General features: G+C 41.7%; 1 protein-coding gene across 1 annotated transcript; it reads right to left on the bottom strand.

The window, feature by feature from the left end:
• Positions 1-79: 79 nt before the first annotated feature.
• On the bottom strand, positions 80-15,930 carry LOC117960931 (ras and Rab interactor 2-like; the record flags this gene model as incomplete). Its single annotated transcript, XM_034899244.1, has 6 exons — positions 80-1,767; positions 3,006-3,169; positions 3,256-3,387; positions 4,561-4,869; positions 12,389-14,023; positions 15,798-15,930. Coding segments are annotated over 6 exons (2,847 nt in total), but the record flags the coding sequence as incomplete, so codon positions are not given.
• Positions 15,931-18,689: the final 2,759 nt, after the last annotated feature.

Below are 18,689 nucleotides of genomic sequence, written 5' to 3' on the forward strand. Positions count from 1 at the left end.
CCATCCCCAAAAGCCACTTACTGTATGTAAATACAATGCAAGTCCATACAGACACATATACAGAAAAGTTTTCCACGTTTCCTTAAGGTTGTAGCTTTTCAGTTGAGTTCTTCTTCTTTTGAATTTTGGTGGATTTTGTTGCAGTACAATGTATTGCGTTGCAGTAATGTGTGTTGCTTCCCACCTGAGGCCATCACTGTTCTCTTTCAGATGGGACTCTTGCTTTGTGCAACAGCCACCACTGGGGGTCGCCACACCCATCAAAACATAGAAACAATCTGGAGGATTAACAGTTTCAAAACACAAACAACATGATAACAGTTTACCAGCAACTGTTATAAGTAAATCAAAGTTACACACCTATCACCTAAATAAACCATCTGTTGTATATTTAAAAGGATTGACCAAATAATAGTCTCACATGTATCAGAGCTCTATTTACTCTAAAGGTAAGAACAAGAACAGCTGACCCTGAATATGCAAAAAAACATTTTAGTGTTGGTGTGACCTTTAGTTTATCACCAACATCTCTACCTTAACTGTTTAAGAGTTGTGTTCAGCAAAGTGATGCTCTGATGCAAGATATAGAGCCAACCAAGGAAGTAAACAAAATAATCTCTTTCATTTCTTCTCCTCCTTTCTTCTTTTTCTCTTTCACTAGTGTCTTCTGACCGAACTTTCCAGCAAGTGGGATTGAGATAGACGTGCCATCCAAAAGGAGAAGTCAGAGTGTGAAGATACACAGCCCGGTTGAACCTATTTAGGTCTCGTAGAACCCTGTTTGTTAGAGATAATGGTCCAAACTGTCACTGCTGGGAGGCAAAACCCCCGTTTAAACCAGGCCCCCGATATACAGCACTCAGCCCCTCCACTGGTTTTGTCCACTGGCCACTGGCCGTATTGCAACAAAAAATTCCTCTGCAACTCAGCAAGGATTTCCTCCATAGTCCACTATTGTAAAAGAAACGTGTAAAACTGCTGCCAAGGACACTTCCAACTGCAAACAAGCTTGGTTATGACTCTTTTTATTCTGAACTTTTTAATCCATGGATTTTTTCTTTTTTTTTCTTTCCCTTCCCTTAAGTCAAGAAAAGCACTTCAAAAAGTCTATGCCGAGCAAGAGAAACACTGTTGGGCATAGTCAGTGGTCACGTATCACGGAAGCAAACCTACAAGCTTAGACACGTTTTGGCGGATGGACCACAAAACAAATCCCATAGGAATGAACGGGGCTTGGCCAATAAAGCTGCATCCAGGTCTTATAATACATCCATGGGTCACACTCTGTTACAGTCATAGAGATATAGAGCTGCTTTTGATGTGGCTTGGCGGCAGACTGAGGCTCAGAGTGGGGCTGAGACCTGAGCTGAGATTGGGCTGGGGGGAGGAGGACATAGCTATGCTGAGCTGATTCAGGTTTGCGTGGGGGTTTGCGGCCACAGTGAGGCTGTTGAGGTTGGGTGTGAGATTGAGGGACTCTGTCGGCGAGGCGTTGCTGTTGGCCATGCGGCGGAAGACAAAGTAGAAGGGAGTGGCCTGCGAACGGCTGAGGAGCTCTGCTTTGATCTTCTGAGGCTGGGTGTCCGGTGCCAGCTGCTGGCTGTTGCCCTCCATCAGCAAGAACAAGCCGTAGTTCTCAGGGTTTGACACTTTGAACTTCTGGGCGCACAGGCGGCACACCTCCTCCACTGAGGCGTACGGGCGGACCTTTATGGTCTTGGCAGTACAGCCACTGTCCAGCTCCTGCAGCGCCACCCGCAGGTAGTTCTGGGGGACAGACAGAAAAAAAACTCAATCAGCCAAACACTGGAGATCTGAGCATGCTGAGTCAGAGACTGCCCTTCAAGTTGTAAATATAATTGTTGTAATCTGTTTTTAGTTTTTATTGTAACAAAACAAAAGACTCAAGGTAAAAAATATCAAACGCAATGCAAGAAAAAACACCTAAATAACAACTGCTTTTTCTTGTTAAGTGATTTTTAAGAAGCACTTTACAAGGTGATCCTGATTTACCAGAATGCTCCTCAGGATGTTTCAGTCTACTGTAGGTTATGCTAAGAAACAATGGCTTTTAGATTTCATTCTAGAATTGAAGTAGATGGTAAAATCAACTTTCTGGAAGAACCAACCGGACTAGGGTTGGGAGTCGTTTCAAAAAAATAATCAGATAATAATCCACATAATGCACAATAATCCCCCTAATGCAGTTACTAGTAGCGTTTAATCCGTCAAATCAAGGAAGCCACGAAGGATTACAAAAAAAACAATATGATGGACTCTTCAGGAAAGGTAATTATTTTGTAAGTTTTACATCCACTTTGTCTCCAAAGCTGAACGATACGGTTTCCTTTCTATTGGTAAAATAAAATGCATCAATCGAGCTTTTGTGGGGAAAACACAGCCATACTGAAAAATGCTAATAGAGTTGTGTGGAGCTGTTAGGCCTAATTAGCTCTGTATTAACTCATTTAGCTCTGGCTTGAACTTAATGCACGTTCATTACTATTCATTCACCCCGAGTTGCCCCCGGTGCTGCGCATCGGAGTGTGAATGTGTGTGAATGTTTATCTGATGAGCAGGTGGCACCTTGTACGGCAGCCCCGGCCACAGTGTATGAATGTGTGTGAATGGTGAATGTCTCCTGTAGATGTAAAAGCGCTTTGAGCAGTTGTTAAGACTGGAAAAGCGCTATATAAATACAGCACATTTACATTTACATTTACATTCATTAGTCTAAAATAGCCACAAACTATAGCATTTATGATCCCTTTGGAATCTGAATTTTAGAACCAGTTTTAATTTGTAACCGGTTCTTGATGTCCAACCCTACTAATGGCTGCTTAATACGAGAGCAATCCTTGCCTTTAAAAAGCGCTTTAAAAAAATTAACTCTGGAGTTAACAAGCAATTACTATAGAAATGCAGAAATCCAGGTGCTTTGTAACTTTAAGAATGAACATCCCTATTGGATAAGAAGAGGATGGAAGGCGAAGATGTGCTTCTACCTGGAAGTCATCAATGGACGGGGCCGAGCGCTGGGTGGTGCGTCGGCGGTGCCACTGGTGGAGGGTGTTCCTGGTTTCAGAGCTCAGCACTTTGGCTGCCTGCTCCTCCTGGAAGTTTCGAATCAGGGACATGGCTCCATATGCGCTGGTCAAGTAGTAGCCACCTGAACACACACACAGGCACAGGGATGTAAATATGAACATAGATGTTCAAAAGCAAAATGTACTTTATCTGTGAGGCCAAACAGACCTTCCCCATGGAGCAGAGAGGGGTCCAGCAGCTCCATCATGTAAAGGATCTCGTTGTCCAGCTGGGGCATGTCACACTGGGCCAACACATAGGTCAGCATGGGCAGGAAGTCATCAGCACCGTACAGACGACCTGAGAGGCAGACGGACCACAATTTGAAATCCTGTACTTTCAATGTCATCAAAAGGTCTGACAAAATTAACGTAAATTCTTTTTTTTCCCTTTTTTTTTAAATGCGCAATTAGCACACGTTTAGTCTATATCCACGATGTTCCACTTCCGTGAATAATCCGTTGCTGCCAAACATTTTGCCGTATGTCCCTTTTTTCGGCCAGATGTCCGTTGCCTTACGCATTATTCAGGTTGGAATTTTAAACTCCTGGATTTATGAGGACTATGGTTAACTTCTCCTCAGATCTCTGTATGGTAAATCCAGACAGCTTGCTAGACTATCTGTCCAATCGTATCTTTTAGCTTTAACTAAAACAACTTTTAAAACGTACACGTTACACCAAAACGTCCCTTTCCAGAGGCTATTTTGCAGAGGCACCGGGCTCCATTCGGCATTTAGCACCGCCCAAGACAATTGTTATTGGTTTAAAGAAATTACAATAAATCAGAGCACGTTTTTCTACCATCCAAGAATGCTTTGTTGACTAGCCAGACCCTCCTAGGTAGCGCTGTGGAGGAAGGTCTGACAATGCAAGACTAACTCATGTGTGCTCTATGATTTTGCTCCATAGTTTGCAAAATCGGGAAGCGAAGCAACAGTATCATTGTAAACAGTATTGCCAACTTGGCTACTTTCTCGATAGATTAAGTGACTTTCCAGACACTCTTAGCAACTTGTAAATATATTCAAATAGATTCCTATTCCAAGTTCCCCCCCCATCCACTGCACAGCAACACAGAGTAGGTCTGGGGGGTTGGGTTTATACATCCATGAATGGCAGTTGATGGATAGCAGAAACAAAGCTTCCTGAGCACAAATGGATAAAAAGGGGTCATTTAAATGGCAATTTCAGTTTCAAATACCTTACCAAAGACTGAAGTTATCTGTGTGTACTGTTGATGTGAACAGAGTTAAAATTAAGTACGTTGAGTCTCAATTACCACTTGAGCATTAAAAACTTAAAAAATATCCCTTTTAAAGTATATTTAGAAATTTAAAAAAAATGTGATTCATTTGCAATTAATCACGTGTCAAGTGGGAAAATGTAATCTATTGACAGCCCTAATTAATTGATTTGAGGATCAATGTGTTTCTCATATTGCAGAACATTGGCTCAGTACTCCGATGTTCACCTGAGTTGTCCTCCATTATGGTGTAGATGAGCTTGCAGACTCTCAGCAGCATGGTGACCTTCTTCTCAGGAGAGTACAGCTTACTCATGGTGTGGAACTTGTGCTTGATCTTCTCTATGGCCACGGGGTCTGGCGGCAGTGCGTCGGCCACGCCCATTTCCTGTGGCTGCCGGGACTTGGCCAACGCCAGGTTCTCCTTTAGCTCCTGCCACTCACCACTGCGCACCTGGAACTCCTGCAGGGCGGCGCTCACCACCGGTTTCAGGCTCTTTAGGACGCACTTGTGCATGGCTTTTTCCAGGACTTGGTCTGGAGAAAGGTGAAAAAAACTGCATGAACACCTCAATTTTATTATAAACTACTACACATGATTTTCATTGACAAATTCTTATATATATATATATATATATATATATATATATTTATATGTATATATATATATATATATATATATATATATATGACCTCTTGAAAAAGACACTTCCTGAATGTTGTGGAGTCTGAACGCAGCAGACAACAGACAAAAGGCAGACACAAAAAAAGCAGCGATAAGCAAAGTAACATAATTAGGCAATACATAAAATCACATTTTAATACTACTGGTGTCTTATGTTTTTATGTTGGAATGCACCAAAAATTATGTTATATTCCAATGCAATGAAAACAAAGGCTTTCTAAATTCTGAACTACAGGATGGCTAAATAAATCTCGTAAAACGGTATCGTAAAATAGTCCATAGATCACTCTGACTGATAAACATCGCCCTGTAATCCCACCACTGAAGACATGCACACTAAGCTCATTTGTCAACCTAGTTTGTCTTTATGTTTGTTTTTGTCAGTACTTAGTAGTCTGTGTGTCTTATCTGTGTCAGTCTATTTAGAAGCTATTTAATTTCAAAGCAAACATGTCAAGGTTAACATCCCCATTTCTTATCAGTCTCGTTCAGGCCCCAAAGGCTATCTAGAGACTGCCAAGGCCAGGGCTCTCATTTATAAACATGGCCTATGCACACCGTCACATTGTCCGCTACAGATTGCAGGAGGAAGAGATAACCCAACTCTATGGAATACATAGAGAGAGCGAGAAAATAACTGCACTCAATGCTTGGTGGCTTTATATTTTAATTCTTATTTTATCAAGGTTATTAAAACATTCTTCTTTCATTCAGACTTTTTAACTTAAAAAGATGCTGAAATACTCACTCATGCTTTTACTACAGATTGAATACCCTTTTTTCTGGATTACGGACTGTATAAATAAAGCACATTTATGTTTTCTATTTTTATGTTCCAGCAATATCACCACGTCCTCTGCTATGAGTTTCTTTTAAATGTTCCTTACGTGTCCCATAAAATACCAGGAAAAGTGCAATCTGACTTTACACCCCTCAACTGTGGAACTCACTGCCGACTGATATTAGATTGTTAAGCTTTTCAATGTGTTTTTTGTTGGCATTTTAGGCCTTTATTCTAGATCAGCTTAGGCATGAAAGCGGTGAGAGAGGGTGAATGACATGGAGCAAAGGGCAGCAGGTAGGAACCAAACCCACGGCCACTGTGGCGAGGACTGATTGTGCTCTACCAGGTATGCTACCCATGCAACCAATCATTGGTCTGTTAAAACAATGTTTTAACCCTGGTCAACCTTTTGTGTTATTTTTTATTTGTTGATTTAGTTAACATTTTATTGACTTGTTTTTTTTGTATTATCATCTGTGTTTTAACTGTGTCCTGTTAAGGACTCTGTTAAGGGCTGCATGCTTGTATGAAAGGTGCTATATGAATACAGTCGAGTTGTCGCTGGAGCAGAAATATCCAGATTTCAAGGTGCGGCCAACACCATGTCAACATCAGCATTTACAAGCTCAGTGTGTGCAGTATGACTATTACAAACCATGAAATCATAACGCAGACAGGATGGATACAGAGAGGGAGGCAAAACCACAGCACAGTTGAATAAAGACTGTGTGTGTGTGTGTGTGTGTGTGTGTGTGTGTGTGTGTGTGTGTGTGTGTGTGTGTGTGTGTGTTTTGCCGACTTTCCTCCAGAAAGTGGTGAAGTCAGCACTTTCTGGAAGAAAGATGGCTGAGCACATCTGCAGACACATATTTTACTTTCCACCAGAGCCTGATGGCATTCCCAAAAATACCCGTCTGTCAGGTGTTGAATTTCACTTCCCTCACTGGTCTTACTGGAAAAGTGTCTCCACATCCGCATTACTGCTGCTGATACCTTTGCTGGAACTGATACAACATTCTCATTTCCTCATTCTACAACTAGATACCAATAATCTTGGTGAGGCCTGGCATGTTTAACTGGCATCATCAGTCAGCAAGGTCAGCATAATTTGTGTTAGTTTGGTTTTGTGACACAGAGTGTAAGACTGAGAGGATTTGTTGATCTTTGACAGATAGTTTTAATATTTCAGGATGAGACTTTTACTGACTTTGAGTTATTTTGGATAAAAAAAGACAACCTGGAGACACGGAAACAACCACTTTCCTACCATGTTATGTTCCCGGTGACATCACGAAAGTAGGATTGAAACTTCTTGTGGCTAAAATTTCTGAACAAACTTTCTGAATTAAACTCCACTTTCACGTCAAGTCAATTTTTATCTATACAATCCAATACCACGCATCATAAATTTGCCGCAGAGAGCTTTACAGCATACGGAACCCTCTGTTTGCGACACCTTTCACAGCAAGAGAGTACAACTATGTTATGGAACAAGCTTTGAAATTGTAATATAGGAAACAGGTATTTCCTGACACAACCTGCAACAGGAGCAAAACCGAAGGCGGCTGTGGCTCAGTGTTAGAGCGGTTGCCTGCCAACTGTAAGGTTAGTGGTTCAATCCCTGACCATGTCAAATTGTCCTTAGGCAAGACACTGATCCCAGAGTTGCCCCCGATGTTGTGCCATTGGAGCGTAAATCTGTGTGAGTGTATATCTGATGAGGAGGTGGCACCTTGTACAGCATCCTCAGCCACAGTGTGTGTGAATGGTGAATGGTTCCTTCACGATGTAAAGACTAGAAAAGCACTACATAAATACAGCACATTTAATCAAATGTTTTAACTATCAAACTTCCCCTTCTTCGGAAGAGTAAGGTGAGAAATAAGAATTAGAAGAAAGACACAAGGGCTAGAAGTTCAAGACAAAAGAGCTTTTCCCCAAATTTCTTGTGTCATTGTTTTGCTAGACAATAGTACTAGAGCTGCAAATAATTGTGTGTTTAAAAGGTCCAATGTGTAGGAATATCTCCCATCTAGCGTTGGGATCATACATCACAATCAACTCTTTTGCACCACGCAGGTCCAAGTACAAGTTACAGCTACGGTAGCCGTCACGCTTCAAAAAGCCGGTGTTTTGCTCTTTTCAATCTCCTTTTTCGTTTCTGGGTGAAGAAGAAGAATCCTGTTCCTGAAATTTGGATTTTGAATACGTGTGGCCCTCCATGTTTCCTTCTTCAAACTTGCCGGGGCCGGGAAGCGACGATACCCATTAGCAGATTAGCTGTACCTGTGTGACAGCAAAAACGCAAAACGCGGAGCAGTATGTCCTGTATGTCCCTTACCGGCTAACGTATTTCAAGATGGTGCATGAATATAGAGTATCTACCCCAGTTCATGCGAATGGAAATGTTTTTCACATTTCAAAAAACATTTCAAGCCAATAAGAATACTTGGAATTGATGGCGGTGGTCAATATTAATTAAAACGTTTGTGAACAGGCAACACCGATTTTGATTAAACGCTAAACACATTACACACATTAAGTTTCACTGTAGCCATGAGTTTTCCCCACTTTACAGGCGTAGCCAACAGGGTCTGAAATTAACACTCGCCAGACGGTAAATGCAATTTACCAGCCAAGAAGACAGATGCCCAGTGGCACCTGGCACTGGAGGACCAAACTATAGAGAAGGCCCTCATTTGGGCCAGACTTTAAAAACCAATTTTTCGGAGGGCTATCTGCCACATGGCGAGTAAATGTTTGTACCAAAACAGTTCTGTTTTTCAGTCTTCACTTTGTCAAAGCTGCAGCTAATTTCTTCTGTTCCTCTGCTGTCTGCACGTCTTTTTTTTATGCCGGTGAGTAAAAGAAAGTTGATTTTGGAGACTGCAGGGGTCTGGCTGTGTAGCCAGAGTCATGCTCTGGCTACACAGGGAATCCATGGACCTCGCTTCCATGACACTGTGACTTCCCCAGATAAACCGCTTGGTGCCAGTCACAGTCTCCTTTGTGTTGTATCACAGAAAGAACTTATAGGCAACACAGAGGAGTCAGTCTGCAACTATCAGACACCAACAGAGCCTCTTCCCGCTTGATATGAACAACCTCCCACCAAACATCCTCTACGTTATCTTCTAGCCTTTAAGTAAACATCTTGTCCTTCATAACTCCTCAATGTTAAGTCAACTTGGGTGGCGCAATTAATTAATAATTTGATCAAAATTTCATTATGGACTAGTGCATGGTTCAAACCATGGGGTTTTACCATCCTGAGTTGTAGTGTTGCACAAAAATCCTCTTAAGTTTTAAGAAAAACTTTCTTTGGTATAGATCCTCGCAAAAATCACACCATGATCCTTTTAACATATTTTCCAATGAAAATGAGAATAAGGATGCAAAAATTACCATTTCCTCCTATATCATTACTCATATCGCAATTGCAATATCAGTCAAAACAAACGCAATTAGATATGTTCCTCAAATCGTGCAGCCATAATTAATTAATTAATTAATTAAAGGGGTATTCTTCAATGACCTTTTACTCTTAACAGTTTGTCCCTTTTTGCCACCCTCTTATCACTACTGCATACATGTGGCATGTATTCATTTCATTTTTGTTGTTGTAGTTTTTTGATTCTTTGCCAGGGTAGAATGACCTTTAATACTCATTCTCCAAATTATTTAAAACAATCCTTTGTGCTATAGTTTTCACTCCAAATAACATTTTGGGTCAAAACTTTAGGCAGATAGAATCCCAGTAAACACACACAAAAGCACCCCTACACAGATTAGCAACGCCATGCAGGAAATGAAACTGTGTATCGCTGCCGTAAAAATAGCCTAGTGTAATCAGGAGGAAAGTGTCTATCTGTTTTGTCACTTAACCAAGGAGCCTGCTTTGCTTAAAAATATTTTTTTGTACTTTGTAACTATCCTTGGGTCAAGCAAACCAATAGTGACCAGCGTGTAGAGACAAAGGGTATCATAATGGTTGTTATCAACTTTATTTGTTAACTAAGAGTTTCTCCTTTGGGCTCCTGCGTGTTTCCATAAAAGCTGTGCTAGCAAACTGTATGCACCGGTTTCCACTTTGCACGTTAAAAAACAAACAACTGTGCCAAACGTCCCCTTTTATGGGAATGCGCAGCTCAAACAGCTTTACGACGTAGCGTTGTCTGAGGCTATCCGCCAGAGGAGAGCCTCGCTGTGGGCGATGAGTGGAATACAAGGAACTCTATTCTCTCTTCTCTTTGCCTGCCCCCCCCCCCGAACATCCTGAACCCAAACACACACATGTTTGGGTTGCTGAGTGAGCTACTAGACAGGAACAACAACAACAGTCTTCCATATTTGAAACTCTAGTTTGTCTCCCCTTACTTTCTCTTTTCACCTATAAATTGTCTTAATTTAGCTAAAATTACATTCTTTTTCCTCATATTTAAGGCATTAAAAGTTACAATAATGCGTGTAAAAAATGTTCCTATTCCCCATCCCTCACTCCAGAAACTAAGAAAAAATACAAAGTGTGTCAGAAAACAACAGAGTGTGACAGAAAGCAGAGAGGGCTTTCCTTAAATCTTCCTCACTCTGATTGGAGAGTTAGTTTAAACTGGACTTGGAGTAAAAAAAAAAAAAAAAAAGAAAGAGTGGACGACTTGGCACACAGTCACCCAAATGCATCTGGGCCAGCTGGCCTTTGAGTTTAACAGAAAACACTCTCTGAAGCGGTCACAACAAAATGTTGTGCAACTATTCCAAGAACTAAAACCGCAGCAGTTCTCATTGTGTCATTTCTGTGGAAAATAGATCATTCAGAAAACAGAAGGGGCAACCACAATAGACAACATAAAAACAAACAAACTAGCACTATAATTATGCACATGCCAATCAAAACTATAACATTTCTTATTTAGGGAGTTTTATGCCTTAAAATGTTTTAGGTTTGATTGGCATGTGCGTAATTATAGTGCTAGGAATAACACAATGGGAACCTCTGCGGTTTTAGTTCCTGGCCTTTCTAAGAATTTTCAGTATGAAGCCCAGGCTACGATAACATTGATGATATCATTGATGTCATCAGTTGTTTTTCCCAACTTCCGAGCCACACAAGACATTATACAACTGCTTTCACAGGATTAGTAGAATATACGAGTAAACTGAACTTCCTGTGTTCCTGGTTGAAGTGCCCTTTTAACAAAATATTGTGCTTCGAAAGGGAAACAAAATGTTATTGGTGGCAATGTCACCAATAACATTTTCAAATAAGTAAAAACACAATTCTTACAACGTTAACACGTTGCTAAAAAACTAACATGAGAAAGTAAAATGTCAGCATTCAAGATTAGTATTCATGTTGTGCGATGACTAATAAAAGACAGCAGTTTTTGCCCCAGTTCATGACTCTATAATTATAGCCCTGTGGTGAACACTTTGAACAGGGCTTGGTTCACCAGCTCCCTTCCTCCTGAGATAAATCCCTCTTTGTGCTCTCTGTTTACATGTTTCTCTGTCCAAGGTCTAATAAGGCCACTGAATCTTCGCCTAAATGATTCAGACCGCTCTTCCGGCAGGTGTGTGTGTGTGTGTGTGTGTGTGTGTGTGTGTGTGTGTGTGTGTGTGTGTGTGTGTCTGGTCCCCCTTTCATGTTGCTCTTATGATATTGTACAATGCAATAAAAGGATGGATATAATAAAGGGCAACCAGATGGAATTGCAAATGTTAAAATGGGACTATAGGAGGTTTGTACTCCGTTTCAAAAGTTAAGATTGATTTGACTCCAATTGAGTCATTTATATTGAATACAATATATATTGAATACATATTGATACTGAACTTATGACAACAATTAACAAAAAAAAGCCAGATGAACACCACGAATGTAAACATACAGTATGCATAAACCCAGGTGCATACTTCCAGCTGCAAACACGGAAGGTTTCCAATGTCCTCACTGCTAGTAAAACTGCTGTTTGCATTTAACATGCTTTCTGTGACACAGTGTTTCTGTAAAATGTAAGATTTCTCTATAAATCAATTATTCACACTTCGTAAAAGTAATCACTAAAATATTAGCAAAAACATCAGAAAAATGACTCTCACCATCCTCCGTGTTGAGTTGAGTCTGAGGTCATAATGCTTAAAAGGTAGACTTGTTGCAATTGAGCAGCAACAGCATTTCAGCAGTAATCTAAGATTGATTTATTGTAATTGCCAGTTTTAGCCAGTTGGCTAATTTCCAACTGTAGTCCTAGTTAAACTGGAACACCCGGAGGAAATACACAAAACACATGGAGAACATGGAAACTCCACACAGAAAAGCCATGCCTGGGCCAGGGATCTGCAGTGCCTACTAGCTGTGATGCAACAGTGCCACTGAGGCACCGGGCTACCCTAACAGTAGACCTTTTAGGCACATGACATGCAAACACCCACATTTACTGTTATTAAGGCATAGAGATGACATTGTTCCAGAGAGGCAACAGTTACATTTGCATTGCACAAGCCATTGCTGCCAAAACTAGTGAAATAAATAGGATGAAATTGAGCTACGAGTAAAAGATGATGGAACTATTTAGTTTGGTACTCACCGATCTGGTCTTCAGGAATGAGGCTCTCGAGTGGTGGCTCCAACTCGGAGCTCTGTCGCAGGTAGCTCTTCATCTGAGTAATGAACTGGCGGAGAGTCTGCAGCAGCTCTAGTCCGGAGGCGTAGCTCTGCCAGGCCTGGGTGCCCGCACCCTCCCTCATGTAGCTCAGGTAGTCCTGCACCAGGCAGCCAAAGTATGAGCCTTTATCCCGGGACAGCTCCAGCACCCTGCGAATCGCCCTCTTCTCAGGCGTCAGCAGTGAGTTGAAAACACCGCTCATCTTGCGCAGCTGCCCTCGCAGGGCCTTATGCAGGACCAGAGCGCTGGCACTGGGGCGTCGCTTTGTGCGGTGGCCCGGCGGCACCATGGTCAGGTCCTGGTCTTGGTCTTGGTCGCTCTCCAGACTAACACCATAGTCGGGCTCTTCTTCCTCATCGTCTTCCTCGTCATCGTCGTCCTCCATACTGCAGTAAGGCAGGTGGGACGGTGGCAGGGAGAGGGGGAGGTGGGTGTTAAAGTCTTCCACTGTGGGCGGACTGGGGTCATGCAGAGGGGGAAGGAAGAAGGCAGAGGACTGAGAGAAATCCAGAGAGTCTGAGGAATCTGTAGAAAGACTCATGTCGCTCAGCCGCTGGCCGCCGCCACTGCATTCCTCACCTGTTTCTTCTTCCTCTCCTCCAGTCTCATCTGCCTGCTTGCTTGGTGTCATCAGCAAAGGGTTTGGAGGACTACTGTAGCCCTGGGTGGATGCTCTGATGGCATTACACCGAGACAGTCTGGCCCTAATGAGGGCCTTCTCTATGGTTTGGTCCTCCAGTGCCAGGTGGCACTGGGCATCTTCCTGGCTGGATGATGGGGAGGCCTTGGCCCGGCGTGGAGAGGAAGAGAGAGATGATAGAGAGATGGGCAGGGAGGGCCGGGGGATGGATATGGGGGAGCTGATGCTAAATCTCTTGGGAGGGGAGGACGAGGGGCTGATGCTTAGTGAGGAGCCCAGACGAGAAAGGAGGCTGCTGCCCCTCTCCTTCTCCTCTATCTTCTCCTTGGGGATGTTGATCCAGGCAATCTTCTCCGGCATACTGCGCTGTCGGAGAGGAGGGGCTGAGCGTTGCAGCACAATGCGAGGCGGGGGTGGACGTGGAGGCGGGAACCGTGGCCTGTAGTCTGCAGCGCTTAGCTTCTTGCTGCCGCTGATGCTGGTTTGGCTGTCAACGTCTGGTAACTCTGTGTTTCTTTCGAGGTTTCTTAGAGCAAAATGGCTGCTGTCACTTTGCTCTAAACTACAGACCTGATGACTGCAAGGGTGTTGATCGTCTGTGTTGTTGGTTTCTAGGCTGTTTCTGACGGTTTCCTCCCCCAGGCCTTGCTTTGCTGTACCAGTGTGATTTGAAGCGGTGCTGTGGTCACCATCTGGTTGGTGAATCTTTATGAAGAGGGGGTTGATGAAGCAAAGTGCTCCGTTAGACTGGCAACACTCAAGCTCTGATGGGGTGCGGGTTAAAAGCCGAGGACGCCCTTGGCTGGTGGCTGAGGAGACTGGGCTCTGGGCAGGTGGAGGTGGTCTGTCGGGAGCAGCTATTCCCGACAAGGAGACAGAGTCCTTCCTCCTGTGGCAACACTGAGCATCCCAGAAGCCTGTGTAAGACAATGTGAGAAATATGATACCTATATTATTTATTTCCTCTCAAAACCTGGTAAATCACCCACAATAATAATAATAATAACAATAATATAATTATTCTGTTTAGCAGCTTTACAAACAGTTTACAAAGTGCTTTAACAGAAGAACCAAAAGCATAAACAAAACAAATATTCACAGCACATTAATATACAACATAAGTTGGGGCAGCTCTAAAGGATAGAAACGATTAAAGGGCCGTGCTCGTATGGGACGAGCATCTCCGAGATAAAGTCAGAGGCCAGTAGTAAAAGTAAAATCAATTCTCAAACGAACAGGTAGCCAGTGAAAGGGAAACTGGGATTGGAAGAATGTGATGTTGTCAGCTAAAACCAGTGATCCAATGCAACTAGACTGCCTAAGGTTTGGGTATCTTACGCTAGTAGCTGCTAATGTAGCCTAGAGCCTCCGGGTCGCAGCAGAGATGAGGTGTGTTCAGATTTTTTACATTTTCAAACTCTTCAGCCCCAACCAACGCTAACCTAAGAGCCATCACCTGAGGACATTTATCAGACGCCACGCAGTTCCCTTTGGAGACATAAAGCTTCATACACCTTTTTTACATATGCAGTAGACCTGTAAACAGACTTTGATGTGTAAAAGTGGTGAAGTCACCTTTTAACAAACACCCATTCCAGTTAATTTCAGTAGATTGTGGAACTCTTTTGAAAGCATTAATTTCAATCACTGTTACCAAAACAGTTGGAAGTAATCAGAAATAGTATAACTCTTGTTGCTCCACTGCACATACTAACTCATTTATGATGGCATCGCCTAAAAAATGTCAATTACTGGAAAACAACTGTCTGAGTTACAAATCTCTCTCTTACTTACTGCTGTTCCAGGCAATAGCAAATGCCACAAAAATGTCTCCTTCGCATTGTGGTGGCCCCTGCTTATTCTGCTTGTGTATTTTGTGCTGCATCAGTTACTGTGTTTATCTATGTTGTTTTCAAGGTGCCGGAGGCGCAATGAAACTCAATTGTCAGCTGTTTGTCTCCTGCTGTTCTTTTGGTAGCTGACAGTTGTTTAGACTTAAAGCAAACTGTGCTATACTGCAGTGAACTTCAGCAAACCATATGGACCAAAAAATGCTTAATTTAAAGGTTCTGTGCTCAAAATTCAGAACATTAATAGAGCAGCATATGTAAAGGTATAATGGAGTAATGACATCATGATCAGATAAATGAAGTCCCACTTCCTCTGTGTGTGCTGTAACCCAAGCTTCTCTGTTCTTTGTTTTGATAGCTGGTCCAGCTGTGCGTGAATGCTAGTGCCACAAATGACCGTGTTTCAGAGTTTGGGGAATGGTCTGTGAGAGCCATGTGGAGGCAATCCCAGCCCAATTGTTTTCTATAGTATTCTGAATACAGCCCCTTTTACTTATACCAACTTCAACTCATCCACTCCCAATGACTCAATACAAGCCCTGCAATTACAACCAATCTCAAAAAACCTCTAAACGTTACTGTGTGCAAAGTTTCCTTTAGCAGGCTACAGGCTGAGCCTGTCAGGGAGTGTATCTTTTCATGCAAACAAGAAAGAGGAAAAAAGCAGTAAACTACTGTAACACAACAATTTGTTGAACCTTTAGAGTCTGAGCCGTACCAGACAGAGCAAAACAAGACACACACCAGTGGGAACAATACGGCATGAGGAATACTTGTACCAGACACAGAGCAGCCCCTTCACATAACTACAGAGCATAAAGGAGAGGGCAACAATACTCACTGTGATCCCAAAGCTCACTGACACTCAGACGAGCCGTCGGTCGCACACTCAGTCTAACTTCTCTGTAAAGTTCTGACGGTGTTGCAGAGGACACACTGATGTGTCTGCACAGGCTAAAGCTTCTCTGGCTCACTCATGCTCAATCTGTGTTATGACTCAGTCTGGGTAATGTGTGTGTGGGCGGGCTGTTAGCGCAGCATTCCCGCCTCCTTGCTTTCCATTGGAGTTTGTGGTCCGTCTCGCTCTCTCTCTGTTGTTCTTTCTCTGACACATAGAGATTTGTTTTCACCCCATTTCCCTCCTACTTTCCTCATGTTTACTCTCCTTTTTGTATCTTCTCCTTTTGTTCTAAGGCTGTGCAATGAATTGAAGTGTGATTGCAATTTTGATTACAGCTCCTATTGGTCACAAAAACAGAGTAATCGAGAAAAAAGCTTATTTTGCAAATTAGGTTTTGCAAATTAATTCTTATTTTATTTTGTGTTCTGAATGAGCAATTCAAATATTCAAGATGAAAAAAATTAAGGGATGTTTCACAATTCAAGATGTTTTCACTGTTGATTTGTTTAACTGTTTCACTGTTTTTTAAGTTCAATGTATGCAACAGCTTTCCAAAAGTCAATAAATAATTGTGTTGATAACAGTGATTTTAATATTGACCAAAATAATTGTGATTATGAATTTTTCCATAATCGAGAAGCCCTACTTTCTTCTGTTACAAGCTCTGATTGTATCAATTATTATTGCTGCTATGTCATCAGATACAGTTTTGATATTTCTGCTTGTTTTCGAAGATTTCTCGACAATTCTCATGGAATTATTTTGATTACTCATTTATATTTACAGGCGTGTTCACGCAAGTATATGCAAGGCGCTGCTGCGCGCGCGCACACACACACACACACACACACACACACAAGGAACTAAGAGCATAGAGGAATGTGGTTTGGTGTGGTGATGAGAGAACCGGAAAAGTCAACGTTAAGTCAAGGGCAACATGTATAGACAAAAGTATGACCTGGAACCAGAAATAGACATAGAGATAGAGATAACACAGCTGGGAATCTTTCAAAAACCTAATTACCGACAGGGCGTAGTTAAAATGTACACAACACAAGCGCAAGCACAACATAAACTTATAAAAGTAAGCAGTAAATTAGACTTTGATTACCACGCTGCATGTTACTACTGTTAATTAGTATACACTAACTAATTATTTAAATGTATTGAATATATGTAATTATACTGTTACAATGGTGGATTATCTTTGTAAATGTCTGTGCAAATAGTTTGGAAAACAGGAGCCTATGACGTCCAGGAGGTAAAGCAAACTGCAGCAGAGCTAAGTAAAGTAAAAAGCTTGGATCTCTTCCTTCTTTTAAAGCAATTCATTTACTGTAGCTGCAGAGGGAAATATTATTATTGTAGCCAGGACATTTCAGGAACAAACCTGTTTCTTTAACCATCAAACATAAAATTATAGCCAACTCCAAATTGTAGAGTGACAGGAAAGATCGCACATGAAATATTGGATTAAGAAGCAATGACAATTTGCTAAATAAGAGATGACTTACATGCAGATTGGTGATGAGCAATACCAGAAACAAAGCCATAAATCAGAGATGCTCAGAAGTCTCAGAGCTAAAAGGCCAAGCCAAGTCTCATTACTTTTATTAGAGTCCACATGTTTTGCATTCAGCACTTATTCTGTTTGGACCTTGTTGTATGACGTTTTCAAAGCCAAAGCTTCTGATGAATGGCACAGTAGCAGGTGCGGTCGACATGTTGTCCTCTGTCACTATGTCACTATGTGTGTGACTTTAGTACAAATCTCAAACTTCAGTCTCTATCTCTGCCATAAATACAGAATACTAACTGGGCATTCATTCTGAAAACAACATGTCAACAAGTCACTAGAAGACAATGTATTTAAGTCATTAAATAAATTCCTTCCACTAAACAAAGACAAAATAGGAAAGAAGCTGGCGTGAAGGTTCATTGTTGATCTTGGAAAAAGAAGTTTCACAAATAATCTCAAGTTTCATTTACAGCTTCTTCTAACTGCATCTAGCAGGCATGCCAAATACAACTTCATTCTACCTATTTTAAGTTCCCCAGTTCATTTTTGAAAGACTACAGGAAAAAGGCCTTTTTTTGGATAATCTAGTCTTGATTATGTTACTTAGTTAATGCTACATTGCTGACATAGCTTTAGAAAGGAAATGCCAGAGTAGCAAAAATGCACAACCAACTTGTTCAGTCAAAATGCGTTCAGCGTAAGTTCACGTATTGCTTTATGGTGGCTGAAACGGGTAATTACGTCTGGCATGACCAGATATTTAAAAAATATTTAAAATACACAACTACACGGTGGTTTGTTATACATCTGATTACATATACTGCTTTAGTAAAAAAAAGGAAACAGCAGAGTCCTGGCTATCAGCAGAAACTATATTTTCCCGTGCTGGATCAATGAGCTGGAAAGGAGGAATTGATTCACTATTACAAAAACACACCCCGGCACTAAAAGTTAACTACCGTGTTGTTGCAGCCAAGATAAAGCTTGTTAAAGCCTCTGCTAAAATACCAATTTCAATGGAGCATCTTAAAAAAATTGTACAAAAACAACCAACCCAAATCAGGTATTCTTCTTTGCGATGCTACACATCAAGAGCAACACTACGGCCAAGCTCTCACCTGAGACCATTGTTCAAGCATATGCAGGACTCAAAAAACAACATTTACTGTTTCCCTAATCTGGACATCTTGCCGTGCCAACGTTGCAATAAAAGTTTCCTAAATGACATATAAATGCAATTATACAGTGGGTACGGAAAGTATTCAGACCCCTTTAAATTTTTCACTCTTTGTTTCATTGCAGCCTTTTTCCAA

The sequence above is a fragment of the Etheostoma cragini genome, chromosome 17 (genome assembly GCF_013103735.1).
Source record: "Etheostoma cragini isolate CJK2018 chromosome 17, CSU_Ecrag_1.0, whole genome shotgun sequence".
Lineage (NCBI taxonomy): Eukaryota > Metazoa > Chordata > Actinopteri > Perciformes > Percidae > Etheostoma > Etheostoma cragini.